Source organism: Fringilla coelebs, assembly GCF_963513975.1.
Source record: "Fringilla coelebs genome assembly, chromosome: 17".
In the NCBI taxonomy this organism is placed as follows: Eukaryota; Metazoa; Chordata; class Aves; order Passeriformes; family Fringillidae; genus Fringilla; species Fringilla coelebs.
This window is the reverse complement of record NC_140043.1, coordinates 7,788,086-7,797,287: the sequence shown is the minus strand read 5'-3', so window position 1 is coordinate 7,797,287 and position 9,202 is coordinate 7,788,086. Positions and strand designations below refer to the sequence as shown.

The 9,202-nt window shown below is 50.5% G+C and overlaps 3 protein-coding genes across 6 annotated transcripts in view; 2 read left to right on the top strand and 1 right to left on the bottom strand.

The window, feature by feature from the left end:
- The first annotated feature begins 113 nt into the window (after positions 1 to 113).
- On the top strand, positions 114 to 1,759 carry LOC311160286 (synaptic plasticity regulator PANTS). 3 transcript variants are annotated; one of them, XM_084216947.1, is made up of 4 exons: positions 114 to 176; positions 283 to 450; positions 1,071 to 1,162; positions 1,427 to 1,759. In XM_084216947.1, exons 1-4 carry the CDS (start codon positions 150 to 152, stop codon positions 1,614 to 1,616), a joined length of 477 nt encoding a protein of 158 aa, XP_084073073.1. In that variant the 5' UTR covers positions 114 to 149; the 3' UTR covers positions 1,617 to 1,759. The 3 variants fall into 3 exon arrangements, with proteins under 3 accessions (XP_084073073.1, XP_084073075.1, XP_084073074.1); XM_084216949.1 differs by having other exon boundaries at positions 1,071 to 1,217; positions 1,427 to 1,563; XM_084216948.1 differs by lacking the exon at positions 1,427 to 1,759 and having other exon boundaries at positions 1,071 to 1,311.
- Positions 1,760 to 1,768: 9 nt separating this feature from the next.
- Positions 1,769 to 4,614, bottom strand: MRPL40 (mitochondrial ribosomal protein L40). The gene is made up of 4 exons (XM_084216945.1): positions 4,530 to 4,614; positions 3,875 to 3,958; positions 2,715 to 2,870; positions 1,769 to 2,353 (listed from the first exon to the last, which is right to left on the bottom strand). Exons 1-4 carry the CDS (start codon positions 4,577 to 4,579, stop codon positions 2,044 to 2,046), a joined length of 600 nt encoding a protein of 199 aa, XP_084073071.1. The 5' UTR covers positions 4,580 to 4,614; the 3' UTR covers positions 1,769 to 2,043.
- A 280-nt stretch (positions 4,615 to 4,894) lies between these two features.
- HIRA (histone cell cycle regulator) overlaps positions 4,895 to 9,202 on the top strand; it is a 32,038-nt gene continuing 27,730 nt past the window's right edge. For both annotated transcript variants that reach the window (XM_084217272.1, XM_084217271.1), the window contains exon 1: positions 4,895 to 5,088. In XM_084217272.1, the coding sequence (XP_084073398.1) occupies positions 5,052 to 5,088 (37 nt within the window). In that variant the 5' untranslated portion in view covers positions 4,895 to 5,051. The remainder of the gene's footprint in view (positions 5,089 to 9,202) is intronic.

Genomic DNA, 9,202 nt, shown 5'->3' with positions numbered 1-9,202 from the left:
CCGGGCAGCGCCCCGCCGTCGCGGCCTGCGCTGTTCCCGTGGCGGCCGCGGCGCAGCCATTGGCTGTCGGGCCCGGCGCCGCTCTGTGCCGCCCCTCGCCATTGGCCGCGGGCGCCGCCGTAAGCGCGGTGGCCATTGGCGGCGGCAGCATGGCGGGCACGGGCGGCTCCTGGCGGGTGAGCGGGAGCGGGGCCGGGGGGCGTCGGGGTCGGGATCGGGTGGGCGGCGGGGCTCACTTCAGCCCGGCAGGACTCGGTTCAGCCCGGCCATGTCCGTCCGCAGCCGCCCCGCTCGTGCGAGGATTACTGGGGGGAGTGGAAGCATTGCCGCGGGCTGCGCCACGCCTTCCACCACTACTACGCGCACGGGGAGCTGCCCGAGTGCGGCCGCTGGCGGGAGGACTACGAGGCCTGCCGCGCCTGGGAGAGGGACCGCGCCGCCGCCGCGCAGGTACCGGTACCGGCCCCGGCCCCCTCCTGCTCCTGCTCCCGGCCTGCCCGGGGCTCTCTAGGCCAGGGCTGCTGGGACTGAAACCCCCCAGCCGCGGGGGTGGGGAGGGTTTGGAAAAGCAGGCACGGAGGTGGGTCGGGTTGTCTTAAAATCCAGTGAAGGATCCAGGGAGTATTTTCGTTTTTCACCTGTAAACGCTCTCGATTTCTGTTACTGTGACATTTCCTTCCTAAAAGGGAGATCCGCCACGTTACAGGGAAAAGGCATTCCTGGGTGTCTAGAAACGCCCCTGGCTCAGCCCCGCGGACACTGGACCGCACGAGCCCAGCAGCGCAGGCTCCAGCCCAGCTCCTCCCTCCCGCCGGCCAGGACAGATTCTGGCGAGGAGCGTTCCACAGCTGGGCGAGTTTCCTTCCTAACTTAGGAGCCAGAGGCAAAATATAAACATGATTTAGTTAAAAACTTGTATTCTGGCTTACTTAGATAACATTTAGCACTTCTGCTTAAGCATGATAAATTTTTATTTCTTCTTTTATCTCAGATGTTCACAGCAGGAAATCAGCTCTGTATGACTGAACATCCAACACTATTATTGAAATATTTTTTTTCCTGTATTTCAGGAAGCTTTGTGCAAGAGTGAAAGAGCTAGAGTTATGGAAAAACAGAAATATGCTCCAGTGTGGAAGCTCAGGAAGAGCCCACCACCTGACTGGTATCTACCACTTGACCACGACAAATCAAATTAGCAAGACTGTTTTCTGTGTTTGGTCAGTAGCATAATACACAATTCAGAATTATGCTTTTTTTTTTTTTCCTTCCACATCATCTTGGAAGTTATTAAACTGTAACTCTGCCCTACAATACTTTAGCACTCACTCAAAAATTCTGAAATTTTATTTAAACACTGAATATTTTTAAAGGGAGATTTGAGGTGCTTAATTTGATTGTGGTCTTTTACTGTTGATTTACATTGCAGGATTTCATTTCAGCAGGCACCTTTCATATTAATGCATACATGCTCTAGCTCTGAGGGCCTCTTGCCCTACCAGCTGGCTTTGAGCACTTCTGGAACAAGGTACCCACCCCAGGCCTGCCAAATGGGAAAAAACACCAAGCAGGGACACTTCCTTGTTGGCCCAGGACAATCCCAAACACTGGGCATTTAAAGACATTTCCCAGAATCAGGGTTGTGGTGGTTGAAGAGCTTCTCACATGTGGGCTGCACACCCTGAAACTGCCCCTTTGTGGAACTGCTCTCCAGTGATGGTGTGTATTGTGGCAGTATTCAGAACTATTAAAAAATAAAGGTTTAAACGAATGTAGAGAGAGATCTCGTTTTTATTAGGGCAAACCCACAGAAATGTAGTTACAACAGTTACATGGCAATATAAGAAAATAAAAAAATTTGCTTTGCCACTTTGTAAGGTCATGTAGCTTTGCTAGGTGTGTTACTACCTGGATTGTCATTAAAACACAGAGATACTTCATTTATGTTTTTACAGTCACATCCTGCATTGTTGTAACCTGCAGGAAAATTTATTACTCCATTCTTCCTTCCTTCAGTCAGCTGAGCACCTCCAGGCAGCTCCCCTGTCACTGTGTGTACACCTTGGTGATGTCAACGCACTTCCCCTCGGGGGCATCGTAGCCAGGAAGGGGAGGGGTGTAACTGGGTCCCTCCCTCTCGAAGGGGAAGAGCTCTTCATCTCTCAGGATTGCTGCCTGGTACAGCTCCTCGGATTCCAGCTGCAGCTCCTTCAGTGCCTCCTGCTGAGATTCTACAAGGGCTTGAATTGCTTTCTTTTCTGCCTCGTCTTGTTTCTGCTTAAACAAACACCACTTCTTCAAAAGTAAAACTCTTCTTTCAGACTCTTCAGGGGAAAGATCGGGCAGACTTCGCACCCTGATGAAGAGAAGGGGTAACACTGTAATGGAGAAATAGCCTCACTCCAAATGCCAAAGCCAGAAAAACAAAATGCCAAAGCCAAGAATCCCACCACCAGGCAAAACCCCCCCACCAAACACAGAGAACACACTGAATTCACTAGTAATTTAGTCAGTCTGTGAGGTCTTCCAGTCACTCTAACAGGAAATGCACTGTTTTTCATTATTTTTAGCAAGAACAAAATAATATTTCCTGTCCACGTTTTTGTCCTGATGGAGGTGGGTAAGGTTTTGTATCAATGCTGGCACTGTGTTGCAGTTGTGCAGAAGAAGAAATTCACTGTGAGTGCAGGTGCATGGTGAAAGGCAGACCCACTGACCTGTTGCTCTCTGTGTACTTCAGTGGTGTTATAAAATCCTCAATTGGAATCAGTTCTGGGGCAGCTTTTTCCAATTTTTTAAGCTTTTTCTTCATACGCTCCTTCTGTGCTTGCTCTTTCTTCACATCCACTTTCTTTTTCTTCTTTGGTTGTGCTCTACAAGGGAAATAATAAATGAAAATATATTTTGTCTTTTAATTCAACACCAGCAACTTTCACTTTCTTTTCCATTGTTTCATTTGTCCCTGACACAAGTTCCAGGCATTACTTTATTCAAGTAATGTCATTTCCAGGAGCCAGTGACATGTCTGCTGAGATTTTCTGCAGAGAGAACTGTAACTGCCTGGGAAAAGCAATTTTGTGCTGAACATCAGAATGACCCAAGGAAGTTCCACAAAAAAATTGAATTAGAGTTGTTTTAACTGGCTCAGAGTGCAGCACAGCAGGTTTATTATACAAGTGGCTTATATGTTGGGAAAGACCTTAACCCTCACGTGGTTCTAACCCCCTGCCATGGGCAGGGAAACCTTTCACTAGACCAGGTTGCTCCAAGCCCTATCCATCCTGGCCTTGAACAAATACTCCTGTTATTTCACATTAAAGAAGACTTCAAGTGGTTTTATACATGCTTCTGAAATTTCTGCATTTGGAGCCAAGTTCAGGCTGTAGATATTGTGTTCATGCAGATCCAAGATATCATTGCACACTCCACAAATGACCCTCATTCCTGCCTGGCAGACTGAACCAGCATTTACTGTGTGAAACACTCCCTCTCCTAAGAGCTACCTGGGTGTTTTAAATCAAGCTGCATCAAAACAAAACACAGACACTGAAATGTGGCACAGAAATACACATGGGCTGCCTCTGCCTTCACAGCAAAGCATTTCTGGTTCAGCCAGGCTTTCACTGGTGTTCCCAGCAGGGAATTCTGGAGCACTGCATAAACCCCAACATTTCCAGCTGTGGTTGTGCTACCCACAAGCACAAAGTGGTAACTGTATCACCTCTGAACTCTCCACAAGAGGCCAACAGTCCCCAGCTGCTCTGCCACATAGAAACTTAAACATGTACAGTTAAAGGTTAAATATGGACTTGGGAAAATTTGTGTTCCCCCAATGGATGAGAACACTTCTGTGTAACTCCAAGATAGCTGCACTCACCTCACAGGGAGGGATGTCCTGAACCCCAGCAATGAGCTCTGCCAGTGACTCCCTTGGAGCGGGACCCTCTGGGGCAGCCAGGAGCTGCAGGAGGAAAAGCAACATAAGGCTTGATGAGGAACTGACTCTGGTGTCCTGGATTCTGCACAAGAGCTGTTTGTTATTCACATTTTACAGTGATGAGATTTGAACAATCTTTGCCCACTTCATTCATGGCAGGACACGGCGTTTGCCTAGAGATGACCTCAAACTCTTGAGCTAGGAAACTGATCCCAAATATGGACTGGTCGGTGTGAGCCCAACAGGGTACCGAGGGGTGAAAGAGCTACAATTTTTGGATAGGTTATAGCTGTTTTATTTTTAAGCTCTGACAATGACCCCTCTGAGGAGCTGGTGTGGGAGAGGTCAGACCACCGCCGTTCAGATTAGGAGGGCGATGCCGACTGTCGTATCTCGGCGGCTGTCACGGGAGGACGAACCGGCCCGGGTGCCAAGGTACCGACTTCTCCATGGCCCAGCCCGGGATCAGCCCCGGGAATGGGCGGGAACGGGCTGGGCAGGCACTGCGGCTAAGGGGCGCTTCCCGAGCTCCCTCCCCGCGGTCCCGGGGCAGGGCAGCCGCAGGCCCGGTCCCGGAGGGCGGTCCCAGCCGTACCTGAGCCGGGCCCCGCGGAGCCCCCGCGCCGCCGCCGCCGCCGCCCACATGGCCCCGCGCTGCGCCGCGCCGCCGCCGGCCGCGCTCCGACCCCGCGTCCCCCGTTCCGGAGCACAAACGTTCCGGCGGGCGCCCTACGCTCCCGCCCCGCCGGCACCGCCCCGCTCCGCCCGGCAGGGGGCGCTCGTCCGCGCTGCAGGGCGGGCGGCGCCCGGCGGGGGAACGGCGGGGTCGGGGGCGCTGTTTCCCGCCGGGCCGGTTAGGCGGTTGCCAGGCGCCGAGTTCCGGCGGTGCCGGATCGCCGGCGGCGCCGGGCGGGGGATGCGGCGGGGCGGCGGCGGCACCGGGACATGGAGCGGCGCTGAGGCGGCTCGGGCCGGCCGGGGGCGCGGGCACTGCGGCGCCGGGCGCGGGCCCATGGTGGCCGGCCGCCGCTGAGCGCCGCGGCCGCGGAGGCAGCCCGGGCGGAGCCGCCCTGGGGTCCCGAGGGCGGAGGCCGGCGGGGGCCCCGGGCGGGGAACAATGAAGCTGCTGAAGCCGACCTGGGTCAACCACAATGGTGAGGGCCGGCCGGGCAGCAGGTGCCGCGGGCCGGCCGGGCAGCAGGTGCCGCGGGCCGGCCGGGCAGGTGCGGCGGGGGAACGGGCGTGCGGCACACGCGGGGGGCGCGGGGCGGGCGGAGCCTCGGGCCGCTGCCGGGCGCTCCCCGGGCGGCCGCGGGCGCCGGAGCTCCGCCGCCCCGGGAACGGCGGGTGCGGGCGGGGGCAGCGGCAGCAACAAGTCCGCGCCCGCGCCGTGCCGGCGGACGGGAGCGGGAGCGGAGCCCGTCTCTGGAGCCGGGCGGGTTCCCGAGGGCGGCGCGGGGACAGCTCGTCCCCCGGGAGGGGGCTGGAGGGGACCCGGCCCGCCCGGCACGGCGTGTTCGCTGGGGACAGCCGGGCACAGCCGCGCCCGGGCTCCGCGGGGACGGCTGCGGGCTCCGAGGGAACGCTGAGTTGATTCCGCCGGCCGGGCAGGGCCCGGGGCCACTCCGTGCTGGCGAAAGTGCGGAGAGAGAGTGTGAATGGAGTACGGCCCGTGCGGAGGTCGCGGTCGCCTCGGCGTGAGTGTCTAGGCAGGATGAGTCGGTACCCCGTGCACTGCACTGACCGCCCGGCTCCCACATTACTGACACAAGTACAGTATTAAAAATTCTCAAATGCACTGAGCTGTGCTGTCGTTCTCCACGGAGGGAAAAGTTTCTTCCAGCAGTTCTTTCAAAACAACTCCCTGAATTTATATGGTGTCCTGTCTGCCAGTCCTCTGGTGATGCTGAAGTCATGTGTGAGCTAAAACAGCTCAGAGTAAAGTGTCGACATTGACAGAAGGCTTTGTACTTTACTTGTGTGGCAAATACAGGACAACACCAGAGTTTATGTCATTACACTGCTTAGGATGAATTTCCAGATTAATACCTGTACTGTTCCTGGTGAAGCACTGAGAAGAAACCTAACACAAGAGCTCACTTCTGTTTATGCAAGTTTTGCCCTCAGATTCATGGGTACAGCTTTATTTCAGCTGCAGATTTTATACTCTGTCAACATGTAAATGTCATTAGCTGGGCTCATGTACCTGATTGGTATCTAGAGTAAAACTAAGACCAGGTTATTCAAGCTGGAAAAGTGTCCTTTGAGTTAAAAACCCCAGGTAGAACTTTACAGCTGCCTTTCTGCATGTGTTGTGTCCTTTGTGTTCATGCTGCAAATGTTGGTTACAATTTAAGCCTCGAGTTGCCATTCTTGTGCATCTTTACTTGGCCTGCTCTCCAGGGACTCTATAGGCAGCAGATGGACTCAACCTTGTAACCAAAGGTTGTACAGAACTGAAAAAAATGTGGAAGTGCTTTATTTGAGATGTTTTTTACATTTCTGCTTGGTTACTCTAAACAAATATAGCATTTACATCTTAATCTCTGTAACTTCTTTCCTTAGTTTTTTAATGGGTGCACCTTTTGCTTTGGGTATGTATTTGAAATCTGTAGCATTTTAGAACACATCCAACCATTGCAGAGCACAGGCTGCAGCCAAGCAGGGCTTCATTTATAGAGCCCTGTGATGATGGATAATGCACTACACAGGGCCTTGATGGTCCTGAATTTTACTCCCATTTCTGCCACTGACCTTTTGGGATGAGTTTGGCCAAGGCACTTCATCATCATTTCATCACCTGCAAAACAGATATTTGCCACCAGCTCCATTTGTGAGGTGCTCTCAGGGCTGCAGAGGTGTGCAGGACTGTGAGACAGTCACACATTGCTGTCCTTGGGGCAGGGAGTGCAGGATAAAAACCGGTGAGTTTAGTCAGCCTCTTGTAACGAGCCCGGGTTCCAGATCCTCCAGGCATCGCTGCCTGTCAGGAGTCTCCATCCCTCCACATGGGCCTTCCTCTTGGCTCTGAATCCTCTCCAGAAACAGGGTGAAGGGAATTCACACTCTGTGTGCTGGAGACTCTGTGATAATCCTTATTCCTTTGGTTTCTGCACAGGCACACGGGGCTGCCTCAGTGTTGTCGCTTGTGAATGAGTCCTGATAGCGGGGCTGCCTCTTCCCCACACCAGATCCAGCTGCTGTAGTTCAGCCTCTTCCCACTCAGTTTTGGGAGTTTTGTTTTACTGAATGGACTAGAATGATGCTTCCAGGCATACATTCTCCAGGAGATAATAGACACTAGAAGTGAGTGTTGTAGCCAGGAAATCCAGCACACCTGGGAATTGTGCGCTGCACAGCTGAGATGCTGCGTGCTTACAGTAAAAGCACTTCAGCACATTTTGGCTCTACAGGTTTTTGCCTTGGAGTTCTTAATGTCACTTTTTCTGAGTGCTTATTGGAATTATTTCTTGCTCAGATACATTTTCTATAAGCTTTTCATGCACTTAATGTGGGTTTATCAGATCTTTGCATGAAGTTCTCATTATTGTTGTGTTCTTCTCTTCTATGTGTCTTTGACTTAGAGCAAGGAAGAATATTCAAAAGTGCAGTCTAATGGTGGGGGTGAGAGCAGATGACTGTAAGATACAAGTGGTGGGAGTGGCTTCTCTTTCCCAGTGTTGCATTCAGTACCTCTGTACAGATGCATCATTCATCCAGCAGCTGCCTGTTCACACTCAGCACGCAGGGTTTTGAGAGCCCAGGTGCTTAAACACAACTCAGGCAGGCAAACACTGATCCCTGTGGGAAAGGAAGTCCCTTGCTGTTCCAAGAAACCCTTGCAAGCCCCAAGGTGCTGCTCATGTGTAACAGCCTGTGGAAACTGGAGCCTGCTGTTGTTTAAATATGGGCATGGAGTTTATCTCTCCAAGCTGTAATGGTGGAATGTAAATATTTGAATTGATTTGTGAGTCACGTTGAATGTTATATATTAGATGGGCTGGAAGCAAATTGGATAGAAATTCATTCATTTTGAGGTGGAAATTCATCTAAAACTGTTCTTATATTTAATTGATTATTGTATAAAGTTAAGCAACAAACAAAAATGATGTAATGTGTAAAATTGCTTTTATTCTTCACTGGTGTATTTTTTTTTAAGATGGGACCTTCTCCTTGGGTTTCAATTATCTTACTTAGATCTTTTTGTTCCAAGCTTGTTTCATTATCAGTATTTCTTTAAGTACATAATGCATATTTGGGTTCTTTAAACAAATAAGCCCACAGGACATCTGGTATATGATAAGGTGTTCTGTTTTTAATGAACCTGATTTGCCTCCTCCTGCAATGTGATTCTGGGAGCTTCAGTAATTTAGGCTTATCTTTTTTAAGAAATTATTGCAAGAGGTCAGAATGTCTTAAAACACACTGTTTTAGATTTTAGTGTTGCTGCTTAAATATCACATTTTGTTTTGGTGCATCATTGCTGTTGGGAAACTCAGCAGATCTCAATTAGGAGCATGGGAAAGCTTCAGTCACTTTGAAGCAGGGCCCTTGTGCCTTTTGGCTTGTTTCAACAGGAACTAACAACATAATCTGATAAAGACATGGACCTGGGGAAGAAGATGATTGCTATCAAATAATGGTTTCTTCTTCATTATTTTGAGAAATTGAAGGAAGTGAAGAAAAACACAGTATCTGTGCTCAATTTGTAAAACCCAAGTAGTATGGAACAATTCTTGCAGCTTTAACCTGTTAGAGTTATCCAGCACTGTAGATGGCATTCTCTTGACAGTGGTACCCTGGAGGAAAGGGCACCTTGGCAATGCTCTCTGTCCTGTGACCACTTCATCTGTTCTTTGCTTTTGTTCTTTTTTTTTTTAATTAGTAATTGGACTTTAAGTACTGGACAGATCATTGTGTATCATTAGTTACCTGTGGAAGAAGATCCTGGCTCACAGTTGAGCTGTGTAGGAAACTTTGTTGTCCAGGGATTCATTTATTACTGCTGCCTTTCCTGGGTGCAAAGTCCATACCCTCTTTAAACTTCATGTATAAAATAATGCCCTGTGACTGATAACTTTCACTGAGGTCTGTATTTTTAGGATTGTAATAACCATTTATGAAAATCTCAGTGCTTATTTGATTGAACCCCAAATTTATGCTAGGAAAAACCTAAAAAGAAAATGTTATCCTGCCATGGAAATATATGAATAGTTTGTGTTTGAACACGTGGTCATCAGTGCCAGTTCCCATTCATGTCATAAAATA

What these genes read in the sequence shown, in the direction of transcription:
- LOC311160286 (XM_084216947.1), top strand. Translation starts at nt 150, where the DNA reads ATGGCGGGCACGGGCGGCTCCTGGCGG. An exon ending in GCACGGGCGGCTCCTGGCGG is followed by an intron (nt 177 to 282) that starts GTGAGCGGGAGC and finishes GTCCGTCCGCAG; the next exon opens with CCGCCCCGCTCGTGCGAGGA. An exon ending in ACCGCGCCGCCGCCGCGCAG is followed by an intron (nt 451 to 1,070) that starts GTACCGGTACCG and finishes CCTGTATTTCAG; the next exon opens with GAAGCTTTGTGCAAGAGTGA.
- MRPL40 (XM_084216945.1), bottom strand. Translation starts at nt 4,579, where the DNA reads ATGTGGGCGGCGGCGGCGGCGGCGCGGGGGCTCCGCGGGGCCCGGCTC. An exon ending in AGGACATCCCTCCCTGTGAG is followed by an intron (nt 2,871 to 3,874) that starts GTGAGTGCAGCT and finishes TTTCCCTTGTAG; the next exon opens with AGCACAACCAAAGAAGAAAA. An exon ending in AAGTACACAGAGAGCAACAG is followed by an intron (nt 2,354 to 2,714) that starts GTCAGTGGGTCT and finishes TCTCTTCATCAG; the next exon opens with GGTGCGAAGTCTGCCCGATC.